Source organism: Pagrus major, chromosome 22 (genome assembly GCF_040436345.1).
Source record: "Pagrus major chromosome 22, Pma_NU_1.0".
NCBI classification, from domain to species: Eukaryota; Metazoa; Chordata; class Actinopteri; order Spariformes; family Sparidae; genus Pagrus; species Pagrus major.
This window is the reverse complement of record NC_133236.1, coordinates 17,071,135-17,096,337: the sequence shown is the minus strand read 5'-3', so window position 1 is coordinate 17,096,337 and position 25,203 is coordinate 17,071,135. Positions and strand designations below refer to the sequence as shown.

Sequence of the window (25,203 nt, the reverse complement as noted above, 5' to 3'; positions counted from 1 at the left end):
ACAGGAGTTTAAGGCCAATTTGATTGGAGGAGAAATCTGGTCTGGGACACCAGCTGGTGCCTTACAGATCAGGTCTTACACCTCCCGAACATGAGTTGCTAGATGTATGTTTACATTTGCGGTCGTAAACACTGGAAAGAAACAGGCGTGCGTGTTGAAATTGGTGGGGTGACATCATAAAGAGCCAATTGCATGCGTATTGGCCCTTTAATCTATATATTTATTTATCTATAGTCTAAAAGTCTCACTGCTTTTTAGCTTTAATGGAGTGTTTTTTCAGACTTCTTCCACATCAAAGTGACGCTAACATAACAGTAGCTTTTAGTAGCCTACTTTGTGTTTCGGGTGTCTTCAGTCAGCCCGGTCTCCTCCTGCTGGACGGAACATGTTGCCTCCTCTCTCTCTCTCCTCCTCGCTTCCGTGTGCCGGCGCCATAAAATACACGGCGCGCTCTGATTGGCCGAGGCGCGGCGTCGCTAGCAGCGGACCAATCAGCGCGGGCCACGGTGAGATTTTTCGATCTACTTTTGAGGGAGACGCAGCGGGTTGAGTGTGTGTTTGTAACGGGAGCCGCGCGGAGAGCAGCTAGAAACCATGAGACCGCTTGTACTCGGTGAGTGACAACAGCTTGCACACGTCCATTAACGTGAATTTGTGATAATGTGTGTGAATGTGTTCACATTCGGTGTGTTTTCGCGAGTGTGGTTAGCTTGAATAGCTAAGTTGAGGAGCGCAGAAGAGCCACCAGGCCTCCGTAATCGTCAGTAAATGAATTAATAACCTTCACTTTCACTTGTTATTACACACATGTGCGCTAATTCTGCTTTTAAACTATATTTACGTGTGCTAACATGGTCGCTCCAGTGCTCACATTAGCTGGTGTGACTGTGAGCACACACACTGAGAGTAAACCTTTTGTGTTCCTCTCCTCCTCCTCCTCCTCCTCCTCCTCCTCCTCCTCCTCCTCCTCCAGGAGTGCTGGGCTGCTCCCTGCTCCTGTCTGCCCAAGCTTTTTACTCAGCCAGCGACGATGTTGTTGAGCTCAACCCCTCCAACTTCAACAGGGAGGTGATCCAGAGTGACAGCCTGTGGCTCATTGAGTTTTACGCTCCCTGGTGAGTCCGTATAACTTTGGTGGCGATAACAAGTTGTCCTCAGATCAACCAGGATGACCAGTGGCTTCAGTACAAGCATCTGTTGTGACTCTTCATAGGAACATTAGGATCTGAAGAGGCTTGTATGCAAAGCTAGTTAGCTCCTCCTTGGGTTGGATTGCCCTTACAAAGTCCAAGTTTAAATGTAGAGGCACAACAAACACAAAAACAAGTCAAAGTCAGAATATTACTAAACAGGAAATGACCTGAGCTCTTGATTAAAGGTCCAGTGTGAAGGATGTTCAAGGATCTATTGGCAGGAAATGGAATATAATATTCATAATTATTATGTTTTAATTGGTGTATAATCACCTGAATATAAGATCTGTTGTGTTTTTTATCAATAGAGAGAGGAGGTCTTCTTCCACAAAGTATGCCATGTTTCTACAGTATCCTAAAATCAGTGTTGTCAAGAGTACCCAGAAAGTCATACTTGAGTAAAAGTAAAGATATTGTGTTAAAATATTAGTTTTGGTAAAAGTAAAAGTCACCCATACAACTAGTACTTGAGTAAAAGTCTTAAAAGTATCTGATATTAAATATAAAAGTACATTTCTGGCAGTTTTTCTGACTAATGCAATCAGTGTTTTTCATCTGATTGCTGCTAAAATGAATTAATTGAAGTTATCAAATAAATGTAGTTAGTAAAAAGTACAATATTTGCCTCCATATTGTAGTGGAGCAGCAGGAAATGGAAATAATTAAGTAAAGTACAAGTATCTTAAAAACTGAACTTGGCACAGTGCTTGAGTAAATGTACTTGGTTACATTCAATCCATCACTTGATCTAGAGAGGGCCGCTTATTCTTGTAATGAATTATTCAGTTTGAGTGATTTTTCAAGAAAAAAGGTCAAAACTGTCTGATTCCAGCTTCTTGAATGTAAATATTTTCTGTTTTTTTACTCCTCTATGATAGTAAGGTGACTATCTTTGAGTTGTAGACATTAAAGACAGTTAAGGACGTCATCTTTGGCTCCAAAAATATTGATCGACAAAGTTTTACAGACCAAACAGCGAATTGATGAATTGAGGAAAAAAATCAACAGATTAATCAACAATTGAAATAATCGTTAGTTGCAGCCCGACCAAAGGCAATTCTGTTATGAACAAGTAGCCAGTGAAGTAGTGAGCAGATAGTCCACGTAAATGATAAGTGTTAATTATTCACCGGATATGTCGACATTGGATTTTTTTCTGTAATTAATACAAGTGTGACAAATACTTGTGATATATTTGTTAACACGTTCAGCAGCCCTGTCCTCACTCACTCCCTCCCTCTCTCTCTGCTGTTTATCACCACAGGTGTGGCCACTGTCAAAGCCTGACTCCTGATTGGAAGAAGGCTGCCACTGCCCTCAAGGTACACAAACCTCTCTGGCCATCTCCAGTTTATTGCCAGTTGTGCTGCAGACTGACTGACAGGCTGTGTTGTCTCAGCTGAAGACTTTCTCAGTGAAAAGTACAAAATATCTTCAGTGAATGCTGCTATTGGCAAGATGATTATGATGACATGCTTGCAGTTGATATTTGCAGACATGAGAAACAATTATGAGTATTAGTTAAAATGACCCCTAAAGGAATTAACCTTTATTAAGCTAATATAATTTCACAGAATATGTCCTGACACACATGAAACTTGATATACACGTGAAATATTTTTATTTTTTAATAACACTAATTCAGCAGAATGCAAAACCAAGATAAGCAAATGTACATGGTAAGATAATTACTGATTTTCATACCACAGTATACGTTAAACGGTTTACCGCTGCAACCCTAATCACGATTGCTAAGCTGTAGCTCACAGCTTCATCCCACCTACAAGTGTTTAGAAGTTTCTAACTCAGCAGTGAGAATAACTGCAGACAGAGGCGTGAGACGTGGGCAGATATTAATGAATAATATTAACTTTGTTCCAGACTAAAACAAGACTCGCTGTTTATTTCACAGAATGTGTTTTTCCGCACATATATATCACCTCTAGTGTTTATCAAATCCTGCACACATAAGTAACTGTTACACTTGCTGACCTCTAGAGTCGACACACAGATGTTACGTGGAGAAAATGATTAACGGGCCGCCTATATTTTGCTGTTATTAAAGGCTGAGACTGCACACTCACAACATGTCTCTTGTTAAATCCCTCAGGGTATTGTCAAGATCGGTGCCGTAGATGCAGACCAGCACAAGTCACTGGGCGGTCAGTATGGCGTCAGAGGTTTCCCCACCATCAAGGTCTTTGGAGCCAATAAGAACAAGCCAGAGGAGTACCAAGGTACGTGTACTTTCTCAGTAAATCCCTAATTTGCTTTCAAGGCCTTTTTGTGAACTTCCTTTAAGTTATTTTGAGACAGACTTTGAGCTTCGATAATAAAGTATTGTTCTTGGCTAAACTAACTGACCCCTGCATGTTTTCATCCTCCAGGTGGACGCAGTAGCCAGGCCATCGTGGACGGAGCCATGAACGCTTTGCGCTCTCTGGTGAAAGACAGGCTCAGCGGCAAGTCTGGCAGCTCTGGCCACAGCAAACAGGTACATCCAGCAGCTAACCAATGGAGGAGCTTTTAGTTGCAGTTATATTAAAATCAGAAAGATCGAACACTTCACTAAGCGTGGTTACGTAACACTGAATTGTCCTCCGGCAGCAGGGTGGCGGTGGCAGTAAGCAGGATGTGGTCGAGCTCACTGACGACAACTTTAACAAGATGGTGCTGGAGAGCGATGAGGTGTGGCTGGTGGAGTTCTTCGCCCCCTGGTGTGGACACTGCAAAAAGTGAGTTTGTTACCTGACCTGACCATGAAAGCCCTCAGCCTCACTAAGATACGGGATACGAGATAAGACGAGTCTAACTGGTTACTGTACAATAATACAATAACTGCTCCTAACTGTTGTTGCCTTTCACTAGTTAGCTTGGTTATCTGTGCAGCTACATGAAAAATCCCATAAAAGGAAACTTGTACAATTTTTTTAATCATGAATTCTCTACTGTGGATTTACTTCTTTATCAAGTTTATCATCCTCAGTTTTTTTTTTTCAACATCACTCTCTTCTGTTGTTAACAGCCTGGAGCCTGAGTGGGCAGCTGCAGCCTCAGCTGTCAAGGAGCAGACCAAGGGCAAAGTTCGCCTCGGAGCTGTGGATGCGACTGTGCACCAGGCTGTGTCCGGCCGCTACGGGGTGAGCAAGAATCAATAAGTTCATGATGTGCACTGGTGTACGATCCTAATACGAACTGCTGTACGAGTGGATACAAAACAAAAGAATGAACCAGAGCTGTTCAGTGACTATTTTTTCTGACATTTTGAAATGTATACATAACAAATAGGTTCTTACTCACATTTGATTTCTGTTTTTCTGGTTCGTGTCTCAGACGGTTTATACCCAAATCAGGTCCATGCGTCACAAGTAGCTGTTCTTTTAACTACGAGCTCCTCATCATGTCTTGGCTCATTTTGCTCCTTTTCAGATCGACCCAGTTTTGTTTCACGCTCACTCTTCTCCATGTTTGTTGAAGTTGCCTTCATGCATATTTCCTGTCTGCATCTGTGCCATTCTGAACAACGCAAAGCGTCGTCCATGTAGTGAATAGTGCTTAAATATTGATGGGTAATCAAGGGCAATGAATTCACAGAACTGAAGCAGTGTATGTGTTTTGTGTGTGTAGATCCGAGGGTTTCCCACCATCAAGATTTTCCGCAAAGGCGAGGAGCCTGAAGATTACCAAGGAGGCCGCTCCCGTGGAGACATCATTGAGAAGGCCTTGGATCTGTTTTCTGACAACGCTGCTCCTCCTGAGCTGCAGGAGGTTAGGACACTTCTGTTGCTTAAAATTTGCATCCCTAACAACTTAATATAAAAATGTTATTAACCACAGAAGTAAGATGCTGGAAAAGCTTGAAAATGCACCCTGCAAATGTTTGAAAAGTGCTTGAATTTGACAGAATCATCACATTTACTGATGTTGTAAATGTTTGTCTGTCAGATCCTCGGTGAAGACATCATGAAGAAGACCTGTGAGGACAGTCAGTTGTGTATCATTGCAGTCCTGCCACACATCCTGGACTCAGGTGAGACCAAGCACACACACCTCTCACTCTGGACATGTTAAATAATTAATGGTAATATTTTTATGTTTTGAGAAGCTTAAAAATATTTGTGTGTGGACATGTATCACACCAAGAATAGATTTATTCTTGAATCACTCACCATCCGCTGTCATTGTGTCTCAACAGGTGCTTCAGGTAGAAACGACTACCTGGAGGTGATGATGAATCTGGCTGAGAAGTACAAGAAGAAGATGTGGGGGTAAGGATGAGAAACCAGTCTTGGATTATTCTTGGAATCACTAATTATGTCTGTGACTAACAGCCTGCTCTGCCTTTGTCAGCTGGCTGTGGACTGAAGCTGGAGCTCAGATGGAGCTGGAGGCCTCTCTGGGTATTGGTGGTTTTGGTTACCCGGCCATGGCGGCCATCAACTCGCGCAAGATGAAGTTTTCCCTGCTCAGAGGCTCCTTCAGTGAGAGGGGCATCCACGAGTTCCTCAGGTGAGGGGTTAACTGTTTTTTTTTTTGGTTTGGATTGATTTGGTTTTGATTTTAAGCTTCATGATGGTGCTAACGTGCTTCATCCTCTCTTCAGGGAGCTCTCTGTGGGCCGCGGCTCAACTGCCACATTTGGAGGAGGTGCCATGCCCAAGATACACACTGTCGAGGCCTGGGACGGCAAAGATGGACAGGTGAGAGGGGGCATCACAGTGGTCAGACAATAATAGTTATTCTAACTTCAATATGGTACCTTTTTAAAAATGTATATTTTTGATACCACAGGGAATAATTGACACAACATTGAGGGCATTCAATTTTAGATTGGTACTAAAAACAAATAAATATAAGAAGGCTTGTGTACTGTGTGTTAAGAACAACAGCGTCTCCCTGACTATCAGATCATTGATCGTTGGTGCAATTTAATCAGCGGTCTCGATCCCCTTCAAACTGCACATCCAGTTACGGCAGATGTACCTCAGATTCGGCCGGTTTTAAAGTTTGTGGGGGGTGACCAGTTTGAGGGTAAAATGGGGCTTAGTGCAGGCTGTGTCTACCCTGCTTAAACCAAAAAAAAAACCTCTACCTGTTCTTGTTTGTGGCACTATACTGCTATCATGCACAGAGGAATATGTCAAGTAACATTATTATGTAATCTAGAAGTTGGATTGGCTCCCAAGGATCCAGATAATGTAATAATAATAAGATAATAAAGGCAAAACAGTCCAACAAGAACAGTATTTTTTATGATCTACTGATAATAATTTGGCTTCTTTGCTGACACTCTTTATTTGACACTGTCGCCCGCAGCTTCCAGAGGAGGAGGACTACGACCTCAGTGATGTAGACCTGGATGATGACTTCGAGAAGGACGAGTTATGAGCCCAAATGGGGCGGGATCTGATCCAGACTGCCTCGGTTTGATCTGGTCAGGTCTGGTCCTGCGTGACCCGCCTCCCCTCTCCTGTGGACGAATGGGAGGCCCGGTCGCCCAGTTACTGAAATACTCCAGAAAAGACACATGAGAGACACCTGCAGTTTCTCACATCATCTTTGTCAGTCACGAGGGGAGGGGAGGGGGGAGGTGTGCGTCGTGTCCCTGGAGTGAACTCTGCCTCACATACCTGCTGAACGTTAGAAGTTGCATATTTATACGACCTCCGCCAGCTGAGTGGCAGAGGGAGGAGGCTACGAATGTGTCTCAGTTGTTCATTCACGTCTTTTTCAAACATCGTTCCCCTCCTTCCTCTTCAGCTCCCCCTCAATCACCTATTTTAAGATGTGGACTTGTCAAAGTAACACTTCAATGTTCAACCTGATGTGACTTTATAATTTTTTTTTTTTCTCTTCTTAAACCAGTGAGTGTGACTCTCGGTGGGTTTGCATCATTTCTGTCCAGGGCAAGGGGGGATACTGTGGGACTTCTTGTGTAGATTTTTCTTACACGACTTTATTTCAATTGTGTGAAAACAAAATGACGTTTTTGTTACAAAAATAAAAAGGAATAAAAACAATCACGGCCTCCTTATTCACATGAGCTGTTACAATATCAGAAAAAACGGTTATCACTGAGCGCATGCAATACCAAAGGCATATAGAGCTTGTTGACATCCGGAACAACAATAAGCCACTATTCAACACAGGTAAAGGACAGTTCCAGTATTTTTAAACCTGGGCTATATGTTAACATGTTTGGGTGTGTAATTGAGTAATTCCTGACAGTGTCTGACATGATAGCCCTTTTCGTTAAGTAATAAGATCCTTTTTGTGTCCAGAAGGACAAGTGTCACTCTGAAATCTCTCAACAGGTCAGTTGTTGCAAGATATAAGAGCGAGACTTCTTTAACAAGACTTGTTTCTGGTTAAAAAAAGAAATGTATCTTACTATTTAACAAAAAGGTTCATCTATGTAGGAGTCGATTCTGTAATGTTGTCAGACACTTGGTGGCGCCAAGCACACACTGCGATCCCAGCTCTTTCGGCAGCTTAGGAAAATGGATATTAATGACCTGATACTGCTGTCTGTTGTGTAGAGAAACAAAGAAAACCTATAGAAGATTATGGTTTTATGAAATTCTTCATAAAGATGAAGTCAAGAGAATTTGACACTCTGTTACAAGAGCCGTTGTCTGTTGAAGCTAAATTTTACTATCGTGGCATTGATTTAAAGGACATCAAAACCACCCTGTCAGCACCAAAGATTGTTTGGCAGTATGTCTCAGGTAAAAGGTCGTTTTTTATATGTACAGCTTAATATATGTTATGTCAGCCTTAAATAAGTTGTGTTAATAACCAAGACTGAGTTATTACAGTAGACCATTTAAAAAGTGTCTTCTAAATTCATCAATAAGCTTACATAAAAGAGACTGGCTGCTGTTAGAAACCAATATTACAAGCACTCCTGTGACATTTTATAGGAAAATGTCCCAGAAATCAAGCTAAATGATGGCCCTATAAATTAAGAGTTTGCAACCCGTGTTGAAAATGTAGTTTTGTTTCATGGATTTGGTCAGTTTTAGAAAATGAAACTACGTGGTTAGGTTTGATCATTGTCTGGATTGAAATAATAACTCAGCGTTCACTTTTTGGTTTGAGAGGGACAGGAGCAGAGACGATGACCAAAAATAAAAAAAATCATCTCTGAAGTTACAAGAGATGTGGACACCTGTCTCCGGGGGAAAAACCAAGTTTTTAGGGAGTCCCTAGGATTACATAACAGCCATTACAGATGAGGCGATCTGCTGGACCAATTCTAAAACTTTTTTTTAAAATATAGGGCCCAGGTTTAAAAATACTGCAATTCCCCTTTAAGTCCAATCAAATTATATGAAGTGATATAATTAGTTTCCTCTTAATGTAACATAACAGGAGTCATAATACTTGCAAGCACATAATCCAGTCAGTACAAATAGATGATATGGCACTTCACTTATGGAGAAAACAAGGTAAAACCATTTTAAGGCAGGAGAGCTTTGGAAAATACACAGAAGACCTCAACTGAAAGCACGTCATAGTCCACAGAACAGGAGCCACATCGATAAAAAGAGAAGTATCCATTAATGTAAACATGAAGACATGGAGTGAAATGAAAGGACTGTCTGTTGTTGTGATGACGGGATCAGGTGAGCAGCATAAAGCCAGATGGGTGTGTGTTTGTGATTGTATTTCAGAGTGTGTGTCCGTCATTGTCTCTGTCCTCAGAACTGACGCGAGGCTCCCTGATCCGACTGCAGCAGTCTGACAATAGACGGGTCGCTCTTGGCACCTTTAATGAACTCCTCCAAAGACAATCTCCCTGTGACGCAGAGACCAAAAAAAGATTCACAGTCAGAGACAGCAGCAGCACTCGAACATGTGATGATTGGCTGGATCACGCAGCAACCATCTACGAAAATTTAACAGAGAAGCTCCTGATATTCCTTCTCATTACTATGAACCTGCACCAACATTTTTAATACTGAATAATGAAGTCAGTCACAGCTGTGAAGTCGCAGTGATCAGCAGGTGGTGCTGTAGAGCTATTTTCATTTTCAGGAATACTTAACTGATTAACACTTTGATAAGAAGAAGGAATGGGCAACACTGAAATGATTGAACTGGATGCAAAAACAATTAAATTCATGTGTCAATATTAATGATGCCAACACTGAATACTTTTTATAAGTTTGTGGAAATAACACAACCTCCTTTTTGTGACTTATTAATTCAGAGACTCCTTAAAAATCCTTTGCATTAATTGACAGCAGCTTGTGCCCTAACAACAACTCAATAAATATTCATGAAATTATATTTAAAAAATTTACAAAATTGAATTATAATTTTAAAATTAAACGTAAAGAAAATATTTAAAATGTAATTATTACTTAATATTTCTATTAGGTGGGTTTCTAGGATTAACAGGGGACAACCCCTTATAATTTGGCAACACACTAAAATACAGAATCAATGGAAGTTAGTTTTATATCAGTATTTTATATAAGACTTAAAAATGATTAAATGTTTCATAGTTATTAAAGCCAAATAAGCTGCACTAGAGTAATGACATATTTATGATTTTAAATATCTTTTAGCCTTCACACCAATGATGCATCCCTGCACTATTTTAATATTTCACATGCTACTTGAGATTTTAACAGACTGTCTAAGCAACCAACTTAAAAGAATTGCTAAATAAAACTGATAACACCAGAGGCAAATGTTGCAAATATTTCCTCAGTTTTGACTGATGGAGCACAAAGATAAAATGCAACAGCACAGAGTAATTAGCTTAAAATAACTATGGCTTTCTGTCACACAGCATCTGTGTAAATTTCATTAGATAGGAAGGTTAACTGAGTTTTAGTGGATTTACCCCTGCTGCAGCTGTAGCCGTAGGCCCGGTCTGTGTTATAAAACTTGAGCCTGAGACACACAGTTTGACCTTCTGCTTCAGAACAAGCTAAGCTTCCCGCTGCCAGATGAACAGCTTTAAATATCTTACCGAGATGTGACAAAAGCATTCAGAACAGTAAGACTTTGGAGTTGGACTGAGCCACCTATCACATGGGTGTCGCGTCACCTTTTCACACTAAATGTCAAACCACTGGCATCGAGGTGGCTCAGCGGGCTCGGATGCAAAAGACTGTTAATGATGTTGTGAGTCGTGTTATGTCATGTTGTTATGCGACATCCTACTTCTCCCTCTGACTCTGCTGGTCCCCCATCTTCCTCATTTCCTGTTACTCTCCAAACAGCTCAGTGGTGGTACATGTATAATGTCAAAGAACATTACATAACTAATCTTTCATGACATGTCGACTATATTTTTAGCTATCTTACCCACACATGTGTAACTGAGCGGCTAAACCAGTTCACTTTTGTTTTTCAAAAAGTTTCAGTCTTTGTGAATGCGGTCATGGATCCCTCTAATGTGGTTATCAAACACTTGTGACAAAAGATATGTATGTGAGGCAGGATACTTTACAATTTAACAATAAACTTTGTTATCCAAAATGCCATCAGTGCACTGAAATAATAAACTTGCTGGGAATTTAATAATTACAAATTACCTGTAAAATAAAAGTTTTCAAATCGGCACATTTGGGCAACATACACGCTGATACTCATATATTAAGGCCTTAATAATATTGGCCAACCAACATTTATGTTGGGCTTCTCAGCAATTATAATCTCTCCTGCGAAGATATTTTATATTATTACAAACTGTAATTTGCTGTATTGTTCTTCACAATGTGCTTACAGCAGCTTCCACATCAGTCTCACCATCATTGTCGATGTCCATCTGTCTGAAAATCTTATCTGTCCTTTTCTCAGGTGTCGATTCGTCCTCAGGCATCTTCATCACGGATGACACCATCTTGTAAATTGCCTACAGAGGAGTAACATTGATTGCTGTTATATTCATGTCAATTTGGTGAATCTTTCAGGCAGTAAAGACAGAAAATAACTGCTCCCACCTAACATATTTGTGACAGGTTTCGTCTGAATGCTTTGACCTGTTTCCTGTTGCAACCTGGTAGTGATAATGTTCAGCTCATCCTGCTGTTACTCACAGTGAGATTGAAAGGCTTCAATGTGTGTGTGTTTGTATCCTTTAAAACTATACACAGTCCATGTGAAGGTCTGTGGCTTTGATGAGGGAAAGAGGTTTTTTTTTTTTTCTAACATTCATTTGTATCCACAAACACAACGGACTGAGCCAATATTGATATGGCTCTGTGGGCTGCTCAGCTCACCATATTGGAAGAGTAAATATAGCCACAGTGATAAGGAAAAAACAGAAAGGGCAGCCTGCATGCATGATGTGAGGTGAAATGATCCTGACTACTGCGCCTAAAAACAGTCACAGACAGTGGGATAAAATACATACAACACAAGGGAATAGTGCGAAAATGATGAGTGGATTAATCAATATTTAACAACTATTTTCATTAGTAATTGTTTCATCAAATCATCAAGTAAAAATAGCAGTCCGTTCCAGCTGCTGAGATCTGAAGATTTTCTGCTTTTCTTTGTCGTTTGGTATATAAAACTGGATATCTTTACGTTTTCGACTGTTAGTCGGACAAAACAAGACAATTGAATACTTTGCCTTGGGATAAAGGAAATTATGACAGCTTTTTTTTTTTTTTTTTGCTATTTTCTGACATTTTATAGACACAAATAATCAGTGACTCATTACCAGGGGTGCCATCTTTTTCCATTAGAGGCCAAAAACTGAAACTTAATGGTGAGCTACGTGCCAAAAGCTAAATTACCCAAATGCAGACACAGGGGCAGCCAGATAAAAGGCAAAAGCAAGCTGATGAAGCTGATTAAGTCAGAGGACAAAAAATACAAAATACAAAAATCCTAAATTCTGAATCCAAACAACAAAGGCAGGCAGAGAAAAAATAGAAAAGCAAGGGCAGGCAGTCAAAACTCAGGCAACAAAACAGAAATCAACAAGTGTAAAACTAAACAAATCAGGGAGACACAAGTAGAACACAGGACAGGGGGACAGGTGAGACCAACAGAGAATGAGGAGGAAACACAGATGAGGAGCAAAAAGGGTGGGAAAATAGACAAAGGGAGGAAGTAGAAAGTGAAAAATGACACAAGCATATGAACTACAAAATAAAACAGGACATAACAAAAACCAAACGTCACTCTGCCTGCCACGCTCAGATTATGAAAAAACATTAGGGATCCAACATATTTAAAGAGCATTTTTATGTCACAAAAAAATAAAGGGCAGAGACATTACTTGAATTTATTTTTTTTTAATTTGCTAGACACATCCGGCCAAACTGAGGTTATGTTTTCTCCCATGTTTGTTTGTTGGTGGGTTGTTTGGTTGGTTTGTCAGCAGGATTACACTAACTACTAAATCTACTGACGGATTTCCCCAAAACCCGAATGGAGGACGTGTCTTGCCCAAGAATAGACCCCTCTCACTTTCTTTCACATTGAGAGATAGGGAGTTTTTTTTGACATTTTTTGTTAATTTCTCAGGTAATAATCGATGGATTTTGCTGAAAGGTGACTGTTGGGACTTGATGGAAGTACGCACCCTACTGAGTGCCATTGTCGTTTTTTAACCTTACAGCAGGCCACACTTTGGCCAACCCTGATCTACATCAACAACAACTTCAGATTTATTGATAATGAAAGCAATCATTAATTGAAGCCCTACTTGAAATGAAAATCTGTAAAACAAGTAGTAATTTAGTTAAGTCTTTAGTTTTGAATAAATTACATTTGGTATTTTGTTGCATTTATACATAGATTTGTCTTAAAATGTGCAAACGCCAAAAGAACCTGACGGGATATCTTCCTTTTTATTCTCCTTTTCCTTTTATGGGTTCAGATTTTAATCCATCAGAGGTAAAACTGTTATGAACCAAAACAAGTAAAAACTTTTAAAATTACAGTACTCATACTTGATTATTACTAATACTCGATACTTGCATAATATCAGCTACATTTTGAGGTCACATTTATATCTCAGATGACTCAGAGGAAGACCGAAGAGATTGGTATATACAGCACACACATCCGTGATGAAACCCTCTTTCTGTAGTATGAGTCATACAGTGTGTCCTCACCTGAACTATCTCCAGCATCTCTGCCCGGCTGATGTACCCATTCCCATCCAGGTCGTACATGCTGAAAGCCCAGCGCAGCTTCTGCTCCAGTCCACCACGAGACGTCACACTCAGGGCGATGATGAACTCCCTGAAGTCGATGGTGGCGTCACCGTTGGTGTCAAATGTGCGGAAGACATGCTCGGCGAACTTTGAGGCGTCTCCGTAGGGGAAGAAGTTGGCGTAGATCTTCTTGAACTCCTCCACAGTCAGGTGTCCGGTGGGACAGTCCTTGAGGAAGCCGCGGTACCACTCCTGCAGCTCATTGTCAGTGAACTCTGTGTTTTCTCTGAGGTCGTTCAGCACCTCCGGCCGCAGCTTGCTGTTCTGTTTCCCCATGACGCGGCACTCTCAGGCAGGCAGATAGCTGGGATGGTGTTTCTACCTCCTTCTCCTTTCACTTCTCCACTCTCTCCGTGATTTTACTCCCCACGTCACGTCTTTCTCTGCTCCTGCAGGAAACCAACAACCCTCATTAATTTCCCTGTATGGATAAAATAAATGATTCATTGGTTCAATAATTCCTCTCAGCTTGCGGCAGTGTTTCATCATAATAAGTGTGCTGAAGATGCTCCTCAGACAGACAAGCAGAGGGATAAATACAGACCATTGAGTCCACACACAGGAGAAAAATAGAATTAGTCCGATGTCATGAGGTTACAAAAGGTGTGTGGTGTGTGTGGTGGGGTGGGGGTGGTCTGGTCTCCGTGGATACAGTATGAATCCTCTGGCACGGTGATAATTTATCGACCCTTCACAGCATGGCGGAAGGACAATTTTCCTAGGGCATTGTAATTCCCAACAAAGCCACTTTTCTAAAAGGTCAGGCTGATACTGATTGTTGTTACTGAGACGCCCAGACATTCACCTCAACAATAATCTCATCCTTTATGTGAAAATGAATATTCTCATTGATTTTAAGCAGGTGCTGGTCATACACTGATTAAAGACAACCACACAAATGATGGCTAAAAAATACCAATGCAAACAAAGACACTGAAACATTTAACCACCTGGACCTATTCACCTTTAAATTCTGGGGTTTGTCTCTTTGTTTCTATGGTTATATTCAGTGAAATCTGTTTATTCATGTATGCAGGGGTATTCATGATTGGGGATATGAGGATGCATAAAAACAGCATATCCAGAATAAAACAGCATAAAATGTATTAAATGGGACGCTTTGTGCATGCAACCCACTGATAATGCAGACGCGAACATGGGTGTGTTGCATACTGATGGGGCATATTTTTTTTTGTACTCGGGGGGGAAAATATAAGGGGTGAGAACCGGAGTGTAGGTGACATTTGACCAACTTTAGCATACTCTGTCCTGACTTTGTTTATGATATTCAATCTTTAATACTAAAGGAAAGTTTTGTAGTCTACAAAATGTTTCTGGAGCTTCACAGCAAAGTAGATGTAGTAGATGGGGACTTGTTTTAAAATGTGAAAAAAAAAACATAACCAAGAACAAACATAAAATAGCTCATTACAGTTCGTCCAGCATAATCCAAGTCTCAGAAAGCGCAGAGTGATTTTACACAAACGTGTTAGCGCACACCCCGTCTTAAGTGGGTACACAAGCTCGACCGGGCAACGAGGGTGAAAATAATGTCTTTTTAAATCAATTTGGGATCTTGGGACTTCCGATAACTTGGATTAAGCCAGGCCATCTGTTAGGAGCCATTCTCTGCTTGTTTTTTGTTTCTTTTTTCCTCGTCTACTTCAGTTGTTGCAACACAGTTTTGCTGTGAAGCTCCAGAAATGTTTTGTGGACAATGAAACTTCATCATACCTTCCATCTGCAGAGGGGTCAGTAGATAGTGACTGAATTTCAATTTTTGGTTAAACTAATCCTTTAAAACGTCACAAATGTGGATGGCAATATTCGGGTGTCATTTTTCTGTCGTCATTACATTGTGCAATCAACATTCACTTTATAATGATGCATTAAATCAAAAACCTTTCATTGAAATAAAATTGATATTTTGCCAGTTGAATGAACAACATTTTGACATTTATTGATTTTGTTTCTTTTACATGAGTACACTTGTGTCTTTTGGCTCTTGGTTAATAACTCTGGAGTGGTTTAGTTAACCAATAAATTTTATTATTGAATTTTAAAAGGTAATTTTGAATGTCTTATTGTTAATGTATCTATAGCCATGGAAATAACTTTGAATTGCCTTGTGTCTGACTGGTCTTATATAAATAAACTTGCCTTGTCTTGCCTAGAATTCACATATGCCTTTTTGACAGAAGAAACTGCTCATCAAGCTCTCGATGAGCTCTTTCTTTTGTCAAAAGGACATAGGTAAATTTGATACGTAGTGCATGAATCATTTAAATAAAAATGTCACTTTTGCCCCTCTGGTTTCCCCCATTTCAAGTATCTCATAAGCAAGAGGAAATAGACAGAAAGACACACATGTATTGGCAATTTACATCAGGGCAAATTAAATTACCTTCCTAAGTAACATAAAAAATTTCCAGTATAAACCATCGTAAATTTGTATTTCATAAAAGATTCGAGTCCAGGAAAGAGAAGGTAAGAAAGAAAGGAAAAGAAAGATCAACATGGTGAGAATGTAAAATGAATAAACACATGATGGCTGAGCTAATCTTTTACAACATGTATCTGGTGAAGTGTGTGTGGGAGGGACAGAAACAGAGATGTGCGGGGGCAGGGAGGAGGAAAAGAATGGAAAAAGTATGACACATAGAAAGAAAAACTATTTCCAGCCATACTATGTGAGCCGCTTTGCTAATACCTGCGGTTCAATTGCATAATGATCCCTCTGAATAACACCTCCACTGCTCTGAGCTACCTATAATGAATTTATCTGAGAGAGAGAAAGATGTATTATCTCCATGTTCTTTCAATTATTGAAATCCCATCGCTCGTGTGTTATTGGCAGCAGAACCGTTCTATCTGGCGTAGCACAAATGAGAGCGTTGTGAATTTGGATGAGGTTTTTTCTCCACACGGACACCCTCTTTTCTCATAATTGTCACAGGGGTGTAATTTCCTGCACTTTTATGAAAAGTCGCAGAGAAACATGAGAGGCAGGCAGGTTCGAGAAGCAGCCAGTGACACATACTCTTAACAATGTCACTCAGGCTTACGGATGGAAAATAAATCAGTGAAACCAGATGCACCATACGGTAATACAGCTTATTTCTTACCCTGGATTTTTTATTCTGCATAATTGTGAAATCAGCAATTCAGCAAACGGCGCACTGCTCAAACAAATTGTATAGCAGCATAACCTCTGCAAATGAGGCTGAAAATGTTTTCAACCAATGTGCTTGGTGAGATTTTGAAAACTGAAGAAAAAATTTGAAAAGTCTGTACAAAAATTCATGCCGATCCATTGAGTCTATGTTGTAATATTTCACTTGATACAAGGTTCATACAGCTTTTTGAGAATAAAATTCAAGCACTTTCAAGGTGCCTAAAAAAAGCTGTACTTGTCACATCTAAAATGTTAATATAAATGCAAACGCTATCGATTAATTTTACAGAGTTAAATTATACCCACAGCAATTAACATCCACCCACAGGAGACTTGAAATGCTCTGGACACAATTAAAGTTTATGAAATTTCATAAAAATCCACCATCGCCATCACTGGAGCTGCTGGCACAGCTGAAAAAACCAACACATCACCACATCATAGGATTCTGTGGTGCCTTATCCAAGTTTGTAGCAAGCTTATGAACATTGTGGTGCAGTAGTCATCCACAAGAATGAAAGTGATGCTCACTTTGGGAATATGAAATCACTGTGTTGTGTGACTCTGTTTTAACAGGGCTATGGTCTAAATGACACATGGCTGGCCCGCAGGCCTGTTCGTAGTCCTTCCGCTCTGACATACAACAGGATGAGGAAGCGGCAGCACCTCCTCAGCTCTGGGTCACATGGACTTTTCCAGGACAGCTCAGTGTGCAGGCTGAGCTGGAGCAGACATAAATATGGGCGTTTCTATTTATTCCCTCAAACACACAAAGCCACATGAAACCCAGAAGATTCCAAGACTGAAAAGTGCTGCCATGAGGTTTCAAGAATCTCAGAGGATAAATTAAGAGTGCTTGCGTGATTTATAACATGAGGGGAAAACAGGAAAACACTGTGTACTCTGGTAAAGTAACACAAACAGTTATCAGAGATTGTGGGTTGCATAACAGTTTTACAGATTCCACTGACTACTGAATTTGGGTAATTAAAGCCTAAAACCAAACTAGAATCCCACAGATACAGTAGAGTTTGCAATTAAGGCTTGCTCCATATTATTTGAGTTCCTGCAGAGACTGTAGTTTGCCTCAATTAGGGCTTAGACAAACAATTATTTTCATTATCGATTAATCTGACAGTTATTTCCATGATTAATCGATTTCCCAAGTGAAGTCTTCAAATTGTTTTGTTTTTTTTGTCTAACAAACAGTCCAAAACCTAAAGACTCTTCATTTTCTATCATAAATGACAAAGGAACGCATCAAATCCTTACACTTTAGAAGTAATTCATTAATCGATTAATTGTTGTGGCTCCAGCCTTAAAATACTACTAAAATACTTCCATTTGTGATTTCCATATATGCACGTAGGTTCCTTATTGAGACGTCACAGGATGCTTTCAACGTTTTTACAGCTGGGAACTATTCTGGTTTCATTTCTTAAAGTTGCTTCACAGTGCAGTGGAAAATGTTTGGAAATGTGGTCAGAAATAACTTGTGGATATTGCTCTGACATCTACTGTACATGACCCCCTTTGCACAGAGCATCACGCTCTCACTGCCTTGACTGCTAGAGTTCAAGAAAGAGTTTGTGAGCCACAGTCCACAAGCGTTGTTTGATACACAACAGCCACACGAGAATGCCATTCCACATTCGGTGTTTGCAATTCCCCTCAATTACACAGCAACAGTCTCTCTCCTTGTCCCCAACCCCCACAGCCATCCCTGTTCTGTGTAGTCCACTTTTTCCAGTTGGTTCCCTGCCTAATGAGACTGTTTCACACAGGCTCCAGTGCAGCAAGTATCCCCCTCCCCAAGCCTGCAGTAGGGGATCATGTAAACCTCTGACCCGGCCAGGTTCACCGCTGTTTGCCATTCTTAGGCCCGCCTCATTTCCTGTGTAATGACTTGTCACAACAAAGAAAGTCTTTTCTTCTCTTTCCAGATGCTCGTTACTTCTTGTATAGCAAAGAAGTCATTCGGGAGGGATGAAGGTGTGTGTGTGTGTAAAGAAGTAGATGCTTAAAGCATGACATACAGCTGACGGAGTTTATTATGCCTCTGAGTGTAGGAAACAAAAACAACTTGTAAAATAAATGTAAAAAATAATTAAGTTGGCAAAGAAAAACTAGGTCTAGTAAATGGCAAACAATGGCAAAGTAAATAAGCAACAGTTAATCTTAAAAGTAAACCATTTTGTGAGGATAAAATCCCTGGTTACAGCTTCTAAACTGTCAACCAAATTGCCAGAATAAATGGTGGCACTGATGTGTTGAAACTTTCCATTTCTTTATGTTGCAACTTTACGTTCAATTTAGGTTTAGGCACAAAAACCACTTGGTCAGGGTTAGGAAAAGATTATGTTTTGGCTTAAAATACTTGCTTTGGTCACCTCAAACATGGCTGTGAATTGTCCCGAGGTCTCCTTTAAAATATGCCGTGGTTTCACTCTTACAAATGTCGAAACACAGCCTATAAACATGTAATGTGAGCATGATATGACACAGTGTAGAAATGTCAATATGGATTGTATGACATGCACAAATATGAGTCATGTGCAGAAACTTTAACTGACAACATTTAAGTCCGCCGGCTGGCCTGAAACTGAATATTCGCTGGCTTTCTTTGTCTTCTATGACAGTAAATTTCATATCCGATTTTTGGATTGTTGGTCAGACGAAAATAAGACAATTAAATACGTCACCTTGTACTCACCTTGAACTTTATGACAGATATCTTATAGACTAAACACTAATCAATAAGTAATAACATAAGTAAAAGATTATCTGCCCGTTAAAGGATAAAAAACAATAATAATCACAATTCCCAACATTAAAAAAAGTTTGCTAAACAACAGGATCATTTACCCTTTTTTCCCAAAATAGAACTGACATTTGACATTTCCCATCCTCAACATTTAATGAAAACAAGAGAGGAGATATTTTTCATGCTGTCTGTAGGGCTGGACAATATATCGTTTTAGTGTCATTAAAAATATATATATTTCAAGTTTATCTCAAGTTTCAGGTCAGTTGAGACATAATATTTTGTTCAACAAAAAAAATACCCTTCTTTTTTTCATTCCTTAAAGGGTTATTGTAACTTGTAATAATACTTATATTTCTGTAATACCGTTTACTGTGATATTTTCTGAGATGGCAGCAGACCTAGATATGGCGTTTGTATCCCCTTTCAGACTAACCAGACTGTTTAACTTGCTCTAATACTTGCCTCTACCCACTTAGTCATTATATCCACATTACTGATGATTATTTATCAAAAATGTAATTGTGTTAATATTCTGTGAATGTACCATAATATTGTTGCAATATCTATATTGAGCTATTTTGTCAAAAAATATTGTGATATTTGATTTTGTTGCCCAGTTTTAGCATTTATGAAGTGTTTTTGAGGAGATTTCAAAAGATCAAGATATACATTCTGCAATATTATTTTTTGCCATATCGCCCAGCTCTAGCAGTCTGTATCACGCCTCTTTACAATGGGATGTCGAAGTCGAACAAAGTGACGGTGAGGTGCAAAGACAGAAAGCAAACTTCACATTTTTGTGGTGCGTGGTGGATGAGCAGAGCAGCACCGCAGCTTGAAGTACAGTGAACTACTGTTAACTCAGGTGGGTGAGGAGCTGACCCATTGTAAGGGGAAGAAAAAGACTAAATGAGCTCTCCAGTTATTCTCGTTTTCAGCGCTGCTTCGTGGCAGTCTCTCTGAACTAGTGTCAGAGAAAATCATGCAGTGGATCAGGATGAAGTCCCCTGACACACCAGTAGTCAAGGCAACAGGATAGTAGTGCTAAGGCTTATGAGAGGGAGGCGGTGTAACTATCAATCTGGGGCACACGCAGGGCAGGAGATAAATCGAGACTCAAGAGAAACAAGAACAGTTTTTCTGTGAGCATATATTTAAAATGTTTGCTGGTGGTTTCAAGAAACAGTTTAAACGAATGCAGCCATTTTATTTTTCCATCCACAATGATTTGTGCATCACACTCATTGCTTGATACAACTAACTTTTTTATTGCATATTCTAAATGTTTTGTGAGGAAAAGTTCACAACTGCAAAATCATTATGCGTATTTTTATTTTAGCAGCGTGTTTATAAGAATGTCAGTTTTTTAGGATTATTTAATGTTGGATACACACTCTACTTTTTGGCTTTGATCTTTTTGTTACTGAAAGGTGTGAAAACAGCAACAACAGTGTAGAAAAGTAGTTAAAATTTTTGTCTCTCTTGTGACACAAAAAAATGTGTCACAAGAGAGCTAGTGGGCTAGCAAACATAATTATGACAAGACACAAAGCTTTAAGTGATGAACAGTCCCAGAGGAGGCTTCACACTATATATTTTTGTTAGGGCTGAGCAATAACTCAATATTATCAATTATAGACTTTCAGCAGAATCATATAGTGTCCATAGGAACACTATTTCATACTACAAATTTCATTTGTCCACATTACAACCCAATTTATACTGGATTTTTGGAGCCGATACCACACAGAATTAATACATAAACACACATTTTTAATCCCATAATCCCTTAAACTTGGCTGTCAAACCCAAAGAATATATCCTGCCTTCATTAAGATTATTTAATGGAGGCAGGATGTATTACATATTAACAATTAACTTATCCAAAATGACTTCGGTGTACTGAAACAGCTAAATAAATTGACTGGGAATTTAATCATGCAATTTTCCCCAAGAATCTTTTTCTGAATTAGTTTCTGTGACATCAGACAACAAATGCACCTGATACCAATTTATGGACAAAGCCTATATCAGCTGATAAAATCAGCCAACCAATGTATCATCAGGAAAAAGTCATTTTTTTCAAGCTGTAATTAAAAATTAAATTAGCTAATTAGATAAATGATTTAGTTAGTTGTTTAATCTTCCTTTATTAAGGAAATATCATGGAACTCAAGATCTATTTTCAAGAGAGACCTAAAAACTATTTATCAGTTTGCCCATAATAGATATAACAGTACATGTTAACCGATACGTGCCATCATTAAAACTTTTTACTATTTCATTGCAGATATAATTTTGAACACTATTTTATGATACACTGTGAAATGTCCTGCCTTCCATCTATATTCTGTACATGTACAGTTCATTTTAACAATATAAACATTTTTTTCAGTATAGCAAGTTTCCCTCACTCAAATCAAGGGTCGTTCACTGAACTTGTAAAGCCCACTGACGTAATGTGATTGTGATTTTGGGCTGTATAAATAAAATGTATTTGATTTGGTTTGATTTAACCTCACATAAAGAAAACAGCATATTTTTTTACTCCCTATTATCAGTGTCGGTGTGCGCCTGGAAAAATCCAGCACCGGTCAGGCTCTATTAAAAACAAATGACAAACACATGATCATATTGACTCACACAAAGAAAATCATCCCACACAACTACACTACGAGTTAATGAAGTAAGAGGCATTTGATTTACACATCTAAATGTTTGCCCCAACAGTGAAGCACAAATCAATGCTCTGAACAGTTTTATTTATTTATTTTATGTGGTCTTGCTGTACAATGCAAGATGAATAGTCCTCATAAATATTGTCACATTACCCAGAACTACTTTAGCTTCGAGTAAATAATTACATGAATAGCAATGTCATGTATCCGGTATTGTTAACAGTATATTAAAACATTTATCTCTGGGTCAGTGTAAAACTTTAAACCAGCTTTAACATGTGAGAAGTGGGCGAGGTGTGGGCTCGTCTGGTCTGGGTGTAGCCCTTTAACACCCTTCTCTGCTTTTGGTGAAATTGCCACAGCAGACTAAAACCACTGGAGCAACACTGGACATTACATTAGTAAGTAGCAGTAAGTAGTTTTAACCACTCTTGAGTATGTTGTTTTTCAAGAAGTGATGAAGACTTACCTCCTTGAGGACTTGTTTATGAGTCTTCCGGTTGAAAAAGTCCACTTCGGTTAAGCCCACTTTCCCACTTTATGACGTCGCCGACAGCCCAACTCAATCGTTAACTCACAGCACCTACCACCTCCTCTTACTGATGTAACTTTGTACGAATACAAGCGCGAGAAGAATTCAAGATGCTCGAGTGACTTTCACGACACTTTCTCAGACAAAAAACACGACATGAACTTTCACCAGACTAGCTTAAATGTGTGTTTTTTTTAAAAGCTAGGTTTCTATTTAGTCGCTCCTACCTTCAGTTCCAGGGTAGCGGCTTTATCATTTAGTGGAAGATGTGGCACACAGCTCGGTTTTCATCCGACTCGCCCAAGTCACTACAACAGGGTTTTCTTTCCTCTTTGACGGCGCTGAAACACACCCTTTTTGTCTGTTAGAGACGTGTGCGCACGTCGTACTGATACATTAAGGGATTAAGTGTCGAAACTAGACGTAGTCGCTATTTTAAGAGGTATTTTATGATGATTTTCCGCCTTCTATTTTTTTGTGTGGTACTTTGTACACCCCCGCCTACGGAATGGAACCGTCCGCACTCACCGCTTCCATCGTAGAAACAGTCGCAGCAGCGTCCTGTGGAAAATTATCACTGGAGACTATTATTAGCACAATATCTAAAATAAACGGTGTACATTGGAGGGAAAATCTTGATACTAGAAGACGTACTTAGCAACTACAACGAACATACATATTATCGGACAGAAAAGTCCATTTTAAAAAACTGTAATTCTTTAATAAAATGAAGCTAAAGCAGCTCCAGAATAAGCCTTAGTGTTGTATGACATCCTTATTGGTAAATACTGGCATACTACTACTACTAGAAGAGAGATGACACCTCCTTAGTGGACAGTCTTTTTTAATTACAGCATCATTATGTGCCCTGATAAATAAAAGCAAATGTGTTTATCCATTCACAAGTTCCTCTGGTAATGATGTGCTACAGCTGGAATGACATAATTAACTTATAACCTAATTTCATCCCAGTGTGATGTCCTCTCTCAGCCCATCTGAAGATGTACACACACACGTCCATCAGTGCACATGACAGTAACCTCTCTTGCTAAAGTGACACTGCAGGCAGGGTGGTGGTGTGTATGTCAGCATTTCAGTGAGTGGATAAATAATTAACTGTGTGCGTATGCGTGTGTGTGTGTGTGTGTGTGTGTGTGTGTGTGTGTGTGTGTGTGTGTGTGTGTGTGTGCGTCTTCCTGAAGCCTGACACCTGTTTCTATAAGCACATGGAGTGTTTATCTCTACCAAAGAGTGAGTACAATACAGACTAGGGGGGGTTCGAGGCAGTGATAAAGTAGTCTGAGGTTGCTTTTGTTGTTATTGCCAATGTGCAACTTAACACTGTCACAGGCCTGTTGTTGCTGGAGTAAAGCGGATGTGAAACACTGTTGTGGCTCTCTTAAAGACAAGGGATCGCTTTAATATATTTTTTGAGGAGCAATTTACCAAAAAAATAAATGAAACACAGCTTATGTAGTCACATTCTATTTGAATGTTATAAAACATGTTAAGGCCACTAGCAGGTTAGTACATGTATGCTGTCATTAGGGTATTGCGAGAAAAACCTTGGCAAGATTACACAGATGAGAGAACATACATTTTGAGATTGTTAACATTAGTTTGACCTCTAAAAAACCCTTACATGCAGGTGAAATCTATGGAAGCTAGTCAGGGGGCCTTAATGATCTAAAATATTGATTGCTCACCATTATCACAATCACTGGTATGATGTTAAATGTTAATTATTGAGTTCTTGTAGTAATAAATATGGTTATATTTGAAGATATGCGATACTGACACAAAACCACACCAAACAAACTCTTCATATCTGCCAATGATTATGTTGCTGCCAGCTAGTAAGAATGTTTTTCCAAAAAAATCTTAACATGTTTTTGGACAGTTACTTTTTCCGCCAACAGAGGCACTGTTGTACAATCTACAATCGTGTCTTTTCCTAAAAGATCATCCAAAGAGAGCAGTAATAATAATAATTGCTGAAAAAATTATATTTAACGGAATCTGTTGTTACATCTTCCATCTTATACACTTGTAGTTTAGGCATTAGGTTGATGCTCTAATCCTGGACAGAAGTAAGTGAGCAAGGATTACATTTAGTAAACACTCCTTAAAGACGCTATAAGAGGATATGCTGCTGGTGTTGATGTAGTTGCACTTACTCAAACACATTTACTTGACAGATTTAGTAAGTAGTTACTTTAAAAAATAAGAATTTTGTTATGAATTAAACTAGTCAACATTATATACAAGTACAGCTGAAACTATTGGTTGATTAATCTGACAGTAAAATAATTGGCAGCATAGATGATTCTCAAATGTGAGAAAAGTCAGTTCTTGTTGTTACTTCCAGCCTTGAGGCCACTTTCCTTAAATGATAAACGACATTTTTTGTGTTGTCAGTGATGAACGATGAATTTAAAACAGGGGAAATTATAAAATATGGCTCCGTGTTCTTCATATCCCGACTGTTTTAATCAAATTGGCTTTTAATGAATCAAATCCATTGATCAAATCATCACCTCTATTATTTATCAATTAATTTTTGCTACTTCTACCACCCAATAATTGTACAGGTGTCACTTTGGTCTCTGCATAGGTGCTTGTGATGGCATTTCTCACATTTTTCTGAATTTCTACAAGCAAAAC

General features: G+C 39.3%; 2 protein-coding genes across 4 annotated transcripts; one reads left to right on the top strand and one right to left on the bottom strand.

Moving 5' to 3' along the window:
* The first annotated feature begins 170 nt into the window (after nucleotides 1–170).
* On the top strand, nucleotides 171–7,213 carry pdia6 (protein disulfide isomerase family A, member 6). 2 transcript variants are annotated; one of them, XM_073492384.1, is made up of 13 exons: nucleotides 171–613; nucleotides 974–1,115; nucleotides 2,458–2,515; nucleotides 3,304–3,430; nucleotides 3,581–3,687; nucleotides 3,801–3,928; nucleotides 4,219–4,333; nucleotides 4,821–4,961; nucleotides 5,139–5,223; nucleotides 5,389–5,461; nucleotides 5,544–5,702; nucleotides 5,797–5,893; nucleotides 6,510–7,213. In XM_073492384.1, the coding sequence occupies exons 1-13, from the start codon at nucleotides 595–597 to the stop codon at nucleotides 6,579–6,581; spliced, it is 1,323 nt and encodes a 440-aa protein (XP_073348485.1). In that variant the 5' UTR covers nucleotides 171–594; the 3' UTR covers nucleotides 6,582–7,213. The 2 variants fall into 2 exon arrangements, with proteins under 2 accessions (XP_073348485.1, XP_073348486.1); XM_073492385.1 differs by having other exon boundaries at nucleotides 509–613; nucleotides 3,804–3,928.
* hpcal1 (hippocalcin-like 1) lies at nucleotides 7,119–22,819 on the bottom strand. 2 transcript variants are annotated; one of them, XM_073492387.1, is made up of 4 exons: nucleotides 22,767–22,819; nucleotides 13,286–13,776; nucleotides 10,962–11,067; nucleotides 7,119–8,994 (listed from the first exon to the last, which is right to left on the bottom strand). In XM_073492387.1, exons 2-4 carry the CDS (start codon nucleotides 13,661–13,663, stop codon nucleotides 8,897–8,899), a joined length of 582 nt encoding a protein of 193 aa, XP_073348488.1. In that variant the 5' UTR covers nucleotides 13,664–13,776; nucleotides 22,767–22,819; the 3' UTR covers nucleotides 7,119–8,896. The 2 variants fall into 2 exon arrangements, with proteins under 2 accessions (XP_073348488.1, XP_073348487.1); XM_073492386.1 differs by lacking the exon at nucleotides 22,767–22,819 and adding an exon at nucleotides 22,477–22,742.
* Nucleotides 22,820–25,203: the final 2,384 nt, after the last annotated feature.

Excerpts from the sequence above, each read along its gene's own strand:
- pdia6 (XM_073492384.1), top strand. Across the intron at positions 1,116-2,457 it reads ATTGAGTTTTACGCTCCCTG|GTGTGGCCACTGTCAAAGCC; the intron begins GTGAGTCCGTAT and ends TTATCACCACAG. Across the intron at positions 5,894-6,509 it reads GGGACGGCAAAGATGGACAG|CTTCCAGAGGAGGAGGACTA; the intron begins GTGAGAGGGGGC and ends TGTCGCCCGCAG.
- hpcal1 (XM_073492387.1), bottom strand. The coding sequence starts at position 13,663 with ATGGGGAAACAGAACAGCAAGCTGCGGCCGGAGGTGCTGAACGACCTC. Across the intron at positions 11,068-13,285 it reads AGATGCTGGAGATAGTTCAG|GCAATTTACAAGATGGTGTC; the intron begins GTGAGGACACAC and ends ACTCCTCTGTAG. Across the intron at positions 8,995-10,961 it reads GATGGACATCGACAATGATG|GGAGATTGTCTTTGGAGGAG; the intron begins GTGAGACTGATG and ends TCTGCGTCACAG.